General features: G+C 55.6%; 1 protein-coding gene across 1 annotated transcript; it reads left to right on the top strand.

Annotated features, from left to right (window-relative positions):
- Positions 1–1304: 1304 nt before the first annotated feature.
- Positions 1305–12973, top strand: PRRT4 (proline rich transmembrane protein 4). Its single transcript, XM_017657489.3, has 5 exons — positions 1305–1598; positions 2804–3528; positions 3613–3717; positions 4015–4134; positions 9062–12973. The coding sequence occupies exons 2-5, from the start codon at positions 2877–2879 to the stop codon at positions 10888–10890; spliced, it is 2706 nt and encodes a 901-aa protein (XP_017512978.2). The 5' UTR covers positions 1305–1598; positions 2804–2876; the 3' UTR covers positions 10891–12973.
- Positions 12974–14195: the final 1222 nt, after the last annotated feature.

Here is a 14195-nt window from a genome sequence, read left to right on the forward strand (position 1 = left end):
GTCCCAGAATTATTCATTCATTTGTTATTATTCACTCATCTAACATTCACTGACCACCTGCCATGGCAAAGAGCTACGGTAGCTCTCTTTAGCTGCCCTAGGCAACTCTTTAAGCACCCACCCCAACCTTACAGCACAGCATGGGAGGCGCAGATGGAAAGGTGGTCAGGTTCACATCCAAGGCCATAACATTAATTCTTACAAATTTTTGTAATTTTTATTTCAACATGGCTTGTGATAAGGAATAAATGAGGAGACTCCTGCAGTGCTTGGCTTTCAGTCAGATGTCTGGACTTTGAGGGAAAGCTTTATGTGGTGCAGGGAGCATCTTCTGTTTTATGTTCTCCTGATACTTTTAAATGCAGTCTTTTTGGAGGGAACATTTGAAGGGATATAGAAACTCAAGACAACATAAATGAGTCAGTCCTACTTAAATCAGTCACTGCAACAGCATAAGTGCATGAAGTAGCCACTGGGACCACCCTGTCCTTTAGTCATCTTCAACGCCAGGTGTCAGGCTTGGCCTGGGCTCTCTCACTTCACTGGTCCCCTCTTGCCCCTTACTGGAAGCAAATTGTAATCCACCTCTCACAAGCTCAGCTCACCATTCTTCCTGAAACTCTTAGCATTTTTGAGAAATCCGTTTGAGGAAAAAGAAATGTTACACGAAGATTGACATTTGGCAGGTCACCTGTGAAGTGCAGGTATTCCCATATGGCAGTACTACTGTTGAAAGCCACCAGGTGGTGGAGAGGGCATCGCAGAGACTAGATTCACAAGAGCTGTGTAATTTGGGGCAAATCTAGCACTTTTCTGAGTCTTAGTTTACCTATCTGTGAAATGGGGACACTCACAGGGTTGTGGTGAGGTGGAAAGAAGAGGTGTAAAGTGCCTGTTACACTTTAATGAACGTGGTGGTTCTTCTTGGCCGGAGTGCTGCCCTGGGACACGCTGCCGTGTGTGTGCATGTATGTGTGCGTGTGTGCATTCGCGTGAGCGCGCGGGGATCTGGCCCGCGGGTGGTTCCCGGGGAAGGCGCGCCTGTGGCTGCGCGCGGTGGGAATGTGTGGTTGCCGGCGCCAGGCTGAGAGCTGGGAGCCCGCGCCCGCCGCGGCTGGTCGGCAGCGCGGGGTGCACGGGCGCGCGTGGGGGAGACAGGCACAGAGGCGGCGGCGGCGGCGGGCGCTGCGGCCCCGGCGGGGGGCGGCGGCCGGTGCAGAAGGAGGGGGCGAGGGCGGGGCGGGAGCGAGGGCGGGCGGAGCGCGGCAGCCGTGGAGCCCCGGCGCGGGCGGCTCTGCCGGGGAGCGAGGCTCGCAGCCAGGAGGAGGCGCCGCTGGGAGGGAGCGTGTGCCCCGAGCCGGGCCGGGCCGCCCGCCTGGGGACAGCGCTGCGGGCCGGTGTCGGGCCGGGCCAGACCCCGGGCAGCGTGTGGGAGAAGCCGCGGTCGCTGGGACCAGCCGAGGGGCGTCGGCGCGACCGAGAGAACCGGAGAGACTCCGCGGAGCGTCGCGGGGCTGGCAGCCTGGGCCGCCGCGCCCGCCCCTTCCCGGGCGTCTTGGTAGAGGAGACCCGCTTGCGGGAGGGAGCGAGAGGAGCAGGTTGGCGGGTCTGGGCAGGGGGAGAGAGAGCGTGTGTGTTTGCGTGTGTGTCTGCCAGGGGTGGGTGGGTGTGTAAAGGTGTGTGGCGGGGTGACGGTGTGCGATGTGTGCGTACGGAGTGTATGAATGTGTGTGTAGGGGTGTGTGCGACTGTATATAATGTATCTCTGCTAGGGGTGTGTGTGTGTGTGTGTGTGTGTGTGTGTGCGTGCGTGCGTGCGTGAGACAGGAGGCTGGGAGCTCACAGAGCTTGGGTCTGAACCCATGTAGGAAGGAGAGGGCACCGCAGAACCAAGTGTGTGTGTGCGCGCAGGGGTGTGTGAAGGGTGAGTGTGTCACGGGTGCTAGATGTGTCTTCTGTGATGTAAGGGGGCTGGGTACACGTGTGTCCCTGGCTCACCCTCCCCTGCCCCCACCAGATGTGTTTGCACAGTGGGGGAAGTTCTGGAGAGGAGTCTACTGCGGCAGCCCCTGGCCCAGCTTGTCTGGCCATCTTCCCTGGGAAGCCAGAGATGGCCAAGCTACCCTGCCCCCAAATACATCTAGGGTTAAGGGTAAGGGAGCAGGCCAGGCTCCAGGACCCAGGGAGAAGGCTGAAAGGCCAGTCTGGGACCCCGTGCTGTCTCCAGCCAGAGCCAGGCTGCCTTCTCCATCTGGGCCACATCACTCAGCCCTGTGCTCTGCGCCTCCCAGGGCCCTGCGATCCCAGGGTCTGAGTAGTGAGAGGGCCAACATCTTAGGACTGAGAGAGGGAACAGGTTGAGACTCATCCATGAGGATTCGCTTGTTCATGGTTGTATTACTAGAAGGGTGCTTGGCACATAGTAGGCTTCCATACATGTCTGAGGGTGGAAGGGAGGTTAGAAAGAAGAGAGGAACAGAAGGGGTCTGAATCTGGGAGTCTAAGACCACTCCCTCTGCTAGTAGTCAAGAATGAGGGCAGCTGGTCACAGTCAGACCCCAGTACCCTGATTGAGCAGGTGAGAGAGGCAGGGGTTTAGAGAGAGGGAGCCTTAGCTGGAAGAGAAGGAAACTGCAGGGGAGAGATTTGTCCTGGGGCCTGAATGGAGGAAGGAGCTGGCAGCTCTCCTTGGGCAGAACCCTTTGCATCCTGCCCCACCACCTGTTTCTTTGGGATTAGAAGCCTCTCTCTGGAGCATCTGATGCCATACAGCCAGGGCTCACAGGGCCTCTCCTCTCTCCAGGACCTTCGTGCTCAAAAGGTGCTGAAGAACTGAGTCCCCTGCCCACTGAGGCCACCTGAGGCCAGGTGGGGCCATGGCAGGGCATGGCTGTCTGGGGCTGGGGCTGTTCTGCGGGGTCCTGCTTGCTGTTCCTGTGGGCCCCCAGCCTGCCTCCTCCGTCCCACGTGTCTCTCTCACTACTTTGACACCACCACCTCAGAGTGAGGCCTCTATGCTGTCTCTCAACCTGGGACTTAACTTCAAATTCCACCTTCGGGGACCTGCTGCTGCCTGGGGGAGCCCTGTCACAGAGACCCAGCCACTGTCTCCTGGGCCCAGCCAGGAGCCGGAGGAAGAGGTGGCTGGTGGGCTGAGGAGTGACTCTCTTTGGGAACTGCTGATGGGCTCCCTCGGGAACTACCCCCCAGAGTGGGGCTCTGCTGAGGGCAGCTCTACTCCTTGGACCTCCTCCCTGCCTCTAGAGTCCACATCCCTCCTCACTGGGCCCACTGACGGGCCCACTGCTCCCTATCAGCCCAGGATGGGCACTATGACCTGGGACACTGCTCTGACGACTACAGCACCTCCATCTAGTGCTCCCAGGCCCCACCAGAGCGAGCTGGAGCTGAGATTTGATGTGGCGCTGAGAGCAGGCGTGGCCCCCACACTGGGGCACCGAACACTGCCCCTGCTGCCCAGCCTAAGGGCCAGCCTGGCAGAGATTGCTGGGCACCTGGGCCCCTTTGGTGAGTGCCTGCCCATCCTGATGAGAGCCCCTGCTGGGCAGCCTGGCAGGTAAGAGGAAGTTTAAACCCAGGCTCCTTTTGCAGGGTTCCTTGGCACCACTCTGTCCCCAGTCCGGAACTTCTCAGGCCTCAGTCCCCCAAGCCCAACTACATCCCCAAGCTCGGACTCTGGAGTTACGGATTCTCTAGGTGAGTTCATTGCAACAAATATTTATGAAATACCTTTACATGCCAGGTGCTGTGCTAGGGGCCAAACCAGCACCTCCCTTTCTTCCTGACTTGAAGGGAGGCCTGCATTGCTTCTCCCAGGCCTTGGGACACGGGCCAGTGCTCCCATGGGGAAATGCCCTCTTTGCCATTCTGAGTCTAGTTTGGTCCTTGTAGCTTAATGGCAAGCTCTGGGGAAGGATAGGATTTTCTCCAAAGCCCCAGAGGCCAAGGCCAGCTGGCAGCATGGCACTCCAACTCCATGTGATCCCTTTGTAGGGTTATTTGGCACCACTCTCTCCCCACCTCCAAACCCCTTGGAGAAAAAGCTCCCAAGCCCACATCTGTTGGATCCAGCTGCTTCCCCAAGCTCTGTCTCAGTTGTAACAGCATTAATAGGTAAGTGTCCAGTTGTTTGAACTTGACATTTATTTATGTCAAGCCACTCATTGGTGTTCTGGGACCATTTTACTTCATTGTCATTATAATCACAATTGCCATTCTCTTCATCATCACCGTGGAGGTACATGTTCATGGTATGAGAACAAGTGTTTCTGGGGACAGTCTCACAAAGTTGAGTAATGTTCCTCTGGGAGTTTTACACTCACAGTGGAGTAGGTTGTAGACAACAGTATCAGGGGCATACAGACTCAGGAACTCCTTCACGATTTCCATAGCCTCGCCTCAGCCCCACTCTCTGCTCTAGCCTGCCTGGTCTGCCTCCCCACCTGTCACCTCAACCCTGGGGCTCTCCCCTTTACCACCTGATCTGACATGACATGCTGTCAGATATGGGCAGAGCAGGGCCCCTCACTAAGATGTTGAAGAGGACACCTTGAACAGACAGATGCCATCCTTGTTCAAGAGGGCCTTTCAGAACATGCACATAGACAGCGGTGCCTAGCTGGTGGTGCAGAGGAAAGACCAAGGGCTCCGGAATCATGGGACTTGACTTTGAATCCCATTTCACTTACTAACTGGCTGGGTACTCTTGGGCAGGTTTCTTAATCTCTCTGTGCCTAAATTTTCTCATATACCTAGAGTTTAATAGTAGCACCTATTTTGTTTTGAAGCTTCCAGATAATGTAAGCTCCCAGCTTGAGGCTGGACACAAAGGAGAAGCTCACTGAAAAGTAGCTGTTAACTTTGTTTCTCCTCTCCCTACATCCCAAATACACTTCCAGACCCTACCTCTCAGACACTACAACCCTCACGCCAAGATGTGATGGACAACACATAGCCCACAGGGCAGAGGGCACACTGCTCAGGGAGACGTTCTGGTAGGTAAGGCCAAGGGGGCCATGGAGAGGGACCTCCAGGCCCAGCTTTGCTCTGCAAAGGGTTTACTGCAGCTATGAATCCTCTTAGCCACCCCACACTAGGAACCAGCTCAGCAGTGGAAGCCACTGGTCCTCCAGCTTCTTCCAGCTCCAGATTTAACACAGGATCTGACTCTCCTCACTGCACTCCTGGGCATGTGGGTGAGGAGGCTGCTGCCCCCTCCTGGTCCAGCACAGTGTATAGCAGTGGCAGGATCTGCTGTGGTGTAGGGGCCAGGCTCTGTGGCCTCAGGGGAAGGATGCTGGTTGGCAGTTTGTCAGCCTTGGTGACAGCACTGGCCAGGCAGGTGTAATGAGTCTGGACAGTATCAGGGGCAGCCCTACTCACCACCTCTCCCTGCTCCCCCTCCCCCTGATGGCTACAGGAACCCAGCCTCTTCCTGGCTATTCCTTCTGGATAAACCCAGGATGGCTACACACCTCTTGGAGAGAGGGCCAAGGGGCCTTGCTTGAGCCAGCAGCATGTATAGAGAGTGATGTCAAGCAGTTAGGGGACAAAGGGAGCCTCTCTGTGTCTTCCCTACTTTCTTTCTAACCTTGGTGCAGTTAGCCTTGACCCTAGGGCTTCTATTCCCTTTTCTTAGGCTCCCTTCACCTCTGGACAGAGCTTTTTTCAGCCAGTACATGCTGGAAGAAGTTGTGTGGGTCATTAAGACATTGAAAGACTTTTACAGCCACTGTCCTCAGCCCCTGGGCACTCCCCTCTGCCCTGGTGACATTTGATTGGATGGCACCTGTGCCATTTCCAGTGGTTAAATATTTTGATTATCTCCCTTACAATGAGTATCAATCCTTTGTGATTCTGGACATGGGGGTGGGCAGAGGGAGAGGGCCAGGCCACTGAACAGACTGCAGCTTCTGGCATCCAGAGTAGAAAGTACCCAGCCCTTTGATCTGGGCAGCTGGTGGATAATCAGGCCTGACTTTTCCATAAATCAAGCCAGCCCCTCTCCCCTACTCCTCCCCACCCAGTTCTGACCTCACCGATTACACTGATATCCTGTCTTATCCCTCAGCCCTAAGGTCAAGAAGGGTCACAAGGCCAAAGTGGGACCACCTTGTAAGGGAGGCCTGCTCAGGAGAGGGACTCCAGGAAGTCACTATCTTCTGGGCCCTTCTGGGTGCAACTGAGAGCTCCTTCTGGGGAAGCCTTGAAAGGGGAGACAGGGAATGAGGTCATGTGGACCCTTTAAAGGCAGAAGCTGGGTGTTTGCCTGTCCCCAACCGCACATGGCCCAGCACTGGGCACACTGGGCACACCCTGTCCCCTGCAGCTGTGCTCCTAGTTCAGAACTTCCTCCTCTGACACCTGAGCTGTGCCTGTACTTGCCTATTTTCTGGTTTTTGTTCCTCTTCTGGCTTCTTAGGAATGTTGAAATTTGCTCTTCGTTGCGGTAGTGTTTTGGGATGGAGGTGAGAGACTGGGTTTCCTGAGGCCCTAGGTGAGAAGTAGAGTGGGAATAGGGTGAGGTGGTACAGACCTCAGAGAGCTGCACTTGGCTGTAAAGGAGCAAGGAGGAGGGCCGGAGGCACCACAGGCCACTGGGGCTTCTAGGCAGAGTCTCTGCCTCTCCGCAGAGCCCACCCAAGCCAAGGAAGGGTCAAGCAAACCTATCCACTTGGCAGAAGTGGGCTGGGAAAGGGCATCTGAGAGGACCAACAAATGGGTGGGGGGGTGGATAATATTTAACATATCAAAGTGCTAATGTCAGACTGATCCACCCCTGGTCACACAAGCCATCTGTTCCACCTGAATGGTTCCTCATTTAGCTCATGGCTGTGTCCATTAAGGGTTCAGGGATGGTCAGTCCATACAAACGGTGTTCTTTAAACAGGGTTCACAAAGTGAGACAATGTGTTTATGTTAATTTATCTGACTAATTGTTGCCTTTCTAAGCAAGTTTAGGATGTGCTAAGAGATGACAGCCTTTTGTTAGTTAAATCAAGAACTAGCTTGAGGTCAGAAATAGTCACACACAAACACAAACAAATGATCGATGGGTGATAAACATTAGCTGATAATGATGATGCCAACAACAATCATATGTTGAATGCTTGTTCTACACAGGCATTCTAAGGAGCTCTGGACACATTGTTCTTCATTGTTATGAGGATCCTCATAACAACCCTATATAGTAGGCACTCTTCTCCATTTCATACTTGAGGAATGTCATGGAATGGGGGCCAGGGCATGTGCTGCCCTTTACAGTAGGCAGTGATCTGTGTACATTTAAATTTTGGGCTGCTTCCTCTTTGAACTCCCCAGTTGTCTGATTCTGTCTTCCCCTCCTTTCTCTCCAGAGCTGCTTTCTGCCCCTACACTCTTTTTCCTTGTTATCAGTACTGCTCTGTTTTGCATGTTCTTGGCATGAGCTGGCACTTGCCTGATGTTGGGGTGCTCATGGGGTCTTGCTATGTTATCCAGGTGAGGCATGGCTGGGGCAGAGCCGGGCAGTTGGGAGTCTGGTTGTCAGGAGACCCCCCCACCCACCCGCCATTCTATGCCTCCCTCCTTTGCACCTCCCATCCCCATCCTTCACCAACATCTTTCTTCCTGGCCTCCAGCTGCAGTTCTGCTGAGCCTGCTTGGTGGGGTAGGGAGAGGTTCAGCCTGAAGCATCTACTCTTGTTGCCCAGTCATGGGGAGAATCCTTGGTCTAAGTCTTCCTAACTCCTCCCTTGCTCCAGGAGAGTAGAATTAGGAATTGAACTCCTCACCCTCTCTTACTTGGCTTTCCTTTCCCCAGGGAATGTGGGAAGGATATTAGAGCACAGGATGGGGCTGGGGGCCTGAGTTAGCAAACCCCAGAGCACCTGAGGAGCTCACTCACTACTTCGGTGTTTTATCTCACTGTGATCTACCCAGTTGTTCCTTTCTGGGAGTTCAAGGGTAGCCTCAAGACCCAGGGGAGTCCATCTCAACGTCACCTTCTATAAAATGGGGTGAGAACCAAAGGGGCACCTATATTAGTGCCTTTGATCAATGGCTTTGTGGTTGAGTCAGGAATGGGGAGCACAGCCATGGGTAGGCTGCAGGTTGGGGGTGTAGTGGGCAAGAGGCCAGTGAATAGGAAAGGTGTTCTCAGAGTGCTGGGTGCTGGGGAAAGAGTATCTTACCTCCCGGCGGCGGCTGCTGCTGCTGGGTGTGTGTGTGTGTGTGTGTGTGTGTGTGTGTGTGTGTGTGTGTGTGTGTGTGTGTGTGTGTGTGTGTTGTGTGTGTGTGTGTGTGTGTTGTGTGTGTGTGTTGTGTGTGTGTGTTGTGTGTGTGTGTGTGTTGTGTGTGTGTGTGTGTATTGTGTGTGTGTGTGTGTGTGTGTGTGTGTGTGTTGAAAAAGGGCAAGGGAAGCTTCTCCCAGCACCAAAGTGAAAGTTGGGGATCAGGAGTACAGAATGAGAGATAAGCAAACTAGTATTATGAAGAGGCTCTAGAATTGTGGAAAGGAGCTCTGATTCCAGATCTAGTGCTCAGATCTGGATTCTAGTGGAAGTTCGTATCTTCTTATGGCAAATAAGAGGATCCATTTATTCTACTAGTATCTGCCGTGTGCCAACTCTCTACCAGGCACCATTTTAGGCTTGGGGATTCAGATGGGAGCAAAGCAAACAGATATCCTTGTTTTTATGAGGCTTCCTCTCTGGTGGGAGGATTGAACTAGAGGGGGCTTGTACAGTTCCTTCCAGTTGTAAAATTCTGTGATGTCGTAAGAAAAACCCTTTTTAGTGGAATCACATAGTTATGAAGGGAAATGAACAAAGCAGGGAGCTGGGGGTGGGATGGGATGGATGATGGGATGAAAGCAAAACTACTGTGTAAGGAGTTTAATGGGGGATGGGAAAGTGAGGGACTGAGAGGTTGCGTGAGTCCATATTTAAGACAGGTGTGTCCTGGATGCTAAGGACACTGGCATACAGGCTACTGGCTGTGGTGGGTGGGGGTGAGTAGAGAGGTTGCACAATTGCCTCCGACAAATGTTCTTTGCCCACAGACCACCCCAGCATTCCCACCTCTGTTCCAGATGACCCCTCTCCTGCCAGTATTGGGAACCCTTCGGTGCAACCAGAGTGTGGGCCAGGGTCCTGCAGCATCGGAGAGTTGCCTGAACGTGAGGGGCAGCCTCCTGTGGCCCCGCTGCCCCTCTTCTTCCTGACCCTAGAGGCCGACTGGGCAGAGGCCAGGGCTCACTGGGGGCTGGCCTGGGAGGCCCATGTGTACGGGGTAGGCACGCTCTTCGGTCTGGTGGCCCTGCTGGCGCTGTTGGCTCTGGCCCTCTTGCCCTGGCGCTGCCCACCCGGTGCCCCCTGCCTGGCGCTGCTGGACCTGCTCCTGTTCTCTGCAGGGACCACGCGGGCCTTCCCGCTCTTCTACGACGCCTATGGGCACCGCGACCGGCTGCCCGTGCTAGTCTGGCTGCTGCTTCAGGACCTTCCGCTGCCCTGCCTGGCCGCTGGCCTGGGACTGGCCTGCCTGCTGCTGGCCCGGCCGCGCCCGCAGCGGTGTCCCGCTGGGCTGGCCGCGCTGCTGCTCCTGGGGCTGGGGCTGGCTGCCGCCGCCGCCCTCGGGAGCGCGGCCCACCGCCCGCTGCGGCTCCTGAGGCTCGCCTCCCGAGGGCTGCACGCCTTCCTCGCCACCCTCCTGTCCGGTCTCCTGCTGGCGCTCTCCTGCTGGGGGGGTCGGCGGCGGCGGGCTGGAGTGCCCCTGGGAGGGTCTGGCTTCAAGGGCGCCACTCCTCTCCCGCAGGCGCGCAGCCCCTTTGCCCCGCGGGAGTCTTGGCGGCGGGCGGCGCGCACTGCACCCGTGGCGGGCACCTTTGGGCTGCTGAGCGGAGCCCTGCAGGGCTATGAGGTGCTACACGCCCTGGGCTATGGCGGCCAGCCCGGCCTAGAAGGGCCCTGGCCCTGGTGGGCCTTCCAGCTAGGCCTGCGCCTGGGCGAGGTGGGCGTCGCGCTCCCCTTGGCACTGCTGGGCCTCTACCCGGCGCTCTGCAGTCCCCGTGTGCCGCCGCGCTGCTGGGCCAAGCTCTTCCGCTTGTCCCCTGGCCACGCGGCTCCACTGCTGCCCGGAGGCTGGGCCCCCGGGCCCTCGGACAAGGAGCCCCTGGGTGCAGCCATCGCGCGTGGCGACGCGGAGCTACTGCAGCTGTGCGCCCTGGCAGGGCCAGGCCCCGATCTCCTACTCCAGGGAGGCGGCTGCCGGGGCTTCGAAGGCGCGGCGGCCAACTCGGTCCCTTCCCCGGCCTCCTCCCCCTGCAGCGATTATACCGTGGACTTCCGCCCGCCCTCCCCAATCAACCTAAGGCGCAGCATAGAGGAAGCCCTCTGCAGCGAGGCCCTGCTCGCGCCCGGCCTCTTCCAGGGCCCCGCGTTCGGGGAAGCCCTGCCTGGGCTCAGCCTCTACGGCACATCCCCTCTGGGGGTGGAGACGGGGTCCCGGCCCAATGGGAGGTCTGAGGAGGCCCCTGGCTTCCCCGCACCCCCAGAGCTCCCCTCTCCCGGGGTCTGGCCTGCGGGCAGCAGCGCCTCGTCCAGCTCGCTCTGTGGACTCTCCCGGGACAGCTCGTCCATGCTGCTGTGCTCCAGCCCGGAGAGGCCCCCACGTTGTCCTCTGGTCTGCGTCCTTAGTCCCCCCGGGCCCTCAGGAAGCAGCCCAAGCCTCCCGGCCTCAAGCTCCTACCAGGCCCTGTCCCCACCCTCCCGCGACTCCCCAGAGCCTGCTCCTGAGCTGCAGGCCGAAGAGGCCTCGCTACAGGAGCAATTCCTGGACGCCTGCCGACAGATCGACGAGCTGAGTGTGGGCAGCGACACCATAGACCTGTGACTGAGGCGGCACCCTCGCTGCCCTGCCCATATGCCCCCTTCTGGCGCCTGCTCTGCCTGAGACCTGCACACTGTAACCCTTCCCCAATCCTGCCTGGCTCAGATACCTCTCCCTGCTTCCTTCCCCATCCAGGGGTCCCTGGGTGGGTGGGTCAGTAGCCAGGCTCTGTTGATTGGGGATTAGTGCCACCTTCTTTGGAGTCCTGGGTGCTGATGCCCTCAGCTGCAGTTCTAGGCTGACAAGGGTCCCACTTTCCTTGGCATTCACCAGCAATAAAGCTCCAAGGTGCTCCACTCCTGACCGCCACTCCCCACTCTGGTGCTGAGTAAGAGGGACTGTCCTCAGAAGACCTTGGGATCAGCCTCAGTCCCCATGCCTCTGCCATGCCCAGGAATCCCATCCCTGCGTGAGTGAGACTCCCTGTTCTCCGCATAATCCTTCCCCAGAGAGAGGTCCATGGCCCGTCTAGGAGACCCTCTAGCAGTTAGGTGGGAAGTAAACACTTTCAGATTTAATTTATCAATAAAATATTTTCAGAGGAGAAGGGTCTGCCTTCTTGGAAAAGCTCAGGAGGCAATGGAGCCGTGGTTCTGTCAGAAATGGAGGAGAAGCAGCCTGTGGATGGCGTGGGTCCATCCCAAATCTCAGTGACCTTCACTCCTGACTGTAAGAAGTCTTGTCCTGTGCTTGGGATGAGTGAGGGTCCTCAGAGTGGCCCCTTGAACACCCTTCTGACTCTCTGGGAGGTGGCTTTTTGGAGATGGACCCGGATGCTGAAAGATGAGGCAGAAACTCTACAGTCACTGGTGGAAATGTCTGCATTCCTAGAAGTCTGACTTCAGGTCCTAGGGGACAGATGGCTAGGGCCTGGTTAGTGCTAAAGTCTTTCATGGAACACATGTCAAGGGCTTAATTACCTTGAGCGGGATCCCTAGCAATCTCCCTGCCACATTCCCAGAGGAATTCACAGAGGCCTTTCTGATGCACAGAGGAAACTGCCACCTACAAACAGGGTCTCTTCAAGGTTGAATTCACCACCCCCTTTCCCTTGGGGAACACTCATCTCCCAGAGGTGCAGATCCTTCCTGAAGAAAGCCTGTCTTCCCCAACCCCAGCCCCAGCACCTACTGAAGCAGAACTCACAGTGCACAACCATGAATACACCCAGCCAGCAGGCGCTCTGTAATCCCTGCCTTGTCCAGAGCATTTGGCTCTGAGTTCTGTAGTGTGCATTTGTCATTTGGCTAAAACATGCTAAGTTCAGAGTGGCGCTTAGATGAAGTTTGAAAATGAGAATCTGGCAGTGTTGTGGCAGATGTGCTGCACATCCCAGGGAGACTGACGGGGGCATACATACTAGGCTTGAAGAGGAAAAACAGTAATAGAAGTAGTTCTCCTTCCAACTCTGCCTATCAGCTCTTCGGATGTGAGAAGGGAGGTGAGCAAGCTGACGGGGAAGCAAGCAGGGAGGCAGCGAGAGGGTGGGATCCTCACCAGACCATGTCCAACACACTAGTGGAAGAATTAAAGCACTGCTCTCCCTGCACACTATGATCTGTCCTGAATGAGAGGACTGTCCAGGGCCTGGGACCTTAGAAAGAGGAGGGGGGTCAGTGACATTTGGAGGAGAGTGAGGGTCCTAGTAGTGAAGAGAAGCAGAGGAGGTTGGGTCAGGCACAGCTGAGAGATGGGACTGGAGTGGTTCTGACTGTCTCCTCCATCACCTGGCTCAGCCTGGCTCACAGATTCTTACTACATTGTCACCCTGGGCTGAGGCCCAGAGAACTGCCAGCCTCCTAATTACAGGCATTTCTCACTGGTGTCCTAGTGCCTGTGGCGGGCCCAGCACTGGAGCTGCTCTGTGTCACAGAGGGAGTGCTTGCCTCTCAGAGAAATCACTCCCTCTCCTCCCTATTCCCTTCCATCTGCCTCTGCTCACTCTCAACTCCTCTCTGCCATCTCTTCCTCACCCTAATCCTTGCCAGCTGCTCTCAGTCAGTCATTCACTCTCCCCACTAAGGGGTTCATGTTCACATCTCCTGACAAAGCAGTGTGTCTCTCCCTCTCCCTCCCTCCAGCTCTCTCTCTCTCTCTCTCTCTCTCTCTCTCTCTCTCTCTCACACACACACACACACACAAACACTTTGTCTGGAAGCTTTGAATTGGGTGGGTGAGATGGGGAGTGTGGCAGGGGAATATAGCTTGGTGTTCACCAGCTCCAACACTTTGATTTTCCTTCACAAGAATTACCTCAGCCTTTTGACTTCATAAGTAGGCCAGGACTTTGGTGAGATAAACTTTCCCTTTTGTCTCATGCCTCAGCCCTTACCCAGAGCAGGTCTCCCAGAGAAGCCCAGGTAGATCCTAAAACACTTTTCAGTTCCAATTCTTCCTACTGTAGGGGACTGAGGAACAAACTCACCATCATTCATTCAGTCTCCTTAATGAATGAATTTTACTGAATGCTTACAATGCACTAAGTGCTAGAGGTGGGTGAATGAAGTGGACACCAGCCTTGAACTTACAAAGTTCAAGGTCTTCTGGGGAAAGGAGACATTAAAGAGCTAATCATGTAAATAATTACAGTAAGTGCAAATAGCTAATTACAGCTGTGAAAAGTGCTAAGAACAAGAAGTATGTGCTATTACAAGAAGGTCTGACTTGCAGGGTGGAGTGGAGCCAGAGGAATGAGGCTTGGGAGAGGCTGGCTGAACACAGCCTGGATCACTCTTCCTTCCTTTCTGGGCTCCTGCACAGTGATGGATGAGGGAGAGACCAGCAGTTTATTTCCCCTGGAAGCCACGTTGCTGGTGTGGTGCAGGGTATGATTCCTGCTGTTTAATAAAGAACCCTGCATGTGTTCTGGGTAGATGGATGAGCAAATAATCCGGATGGAAGAACCACGTGGCCTCCCTAATGTGAATGGATAGGAGGGGGTAGGTTTGAGGCCAGGGCTGGGAGACGGAGTTGGGGAGCCAAGTCTGAAACTTGAAAAGTGTAGAAAGAGCCCGCTGCATTGTTACCCTCCTCTAGGGGCATAGAACTCCACACTGTGGATGGTTGCTGCCCCCTGATGGGCACTAGAACACAGTTTCGTTTTGTCCTTTGAAGAAGATTTGGGTCCAAAGTACTTAAAACTTATTGTAGGGGGTGTCCCAAAGGGACGGTGGAACAGCCTTCTTAGGCTTCTTTGTCCTGTGCACACTGCAGCCAGGAATAGGAGGACCGCCCCACAGCTAGGGCTCTGTAGCTTGCAGTTTAGTCTTTAGTGATGGAATTTCAATTTCGAAGGCTGTGAGAGGGCA

This window comes from Manis javanica, chromosome 6 (assembly GCF_040802235.1).
Source record: "Manis javanica isolate MJ-LG chromosome 6, MJ_LKY, whole genome shotgun sequence".
Taxonomy (NCBI): Eukaryota; Metazoa; Chordata; class Mammalia; order Pholidota; family Manidae; genus Manis; species Manis javanica.

What these genes read in the sequence shown, in the direction of transcription:
- PRRT4 (XM_017657489.3), top strand. Translation starts at nt 2,877, where the DNA reads ATGGCAGGGCATGGCTGTCTGGGGCTGGGGCTGTTCTGCGGGGTCCTG. An exon ending in TGGAGTTACGGATTCTCTAG is followed by an intron (nt 3,718 to 4,014) that starts GTGAGTTCATTG and finishes ATCCCTTTGTAG; the next exon opens with GGTTATTTGGCACCACTCTC. An exon ending in AGTTGTAACAGCATTAATAG is followed by an intron (nt 4,135 to 9,061) that starts GTAAGTGTCCAG and finishes CTTTGCCCACAG; the next exon opens with ACCACCCCAGCATTCCCACC.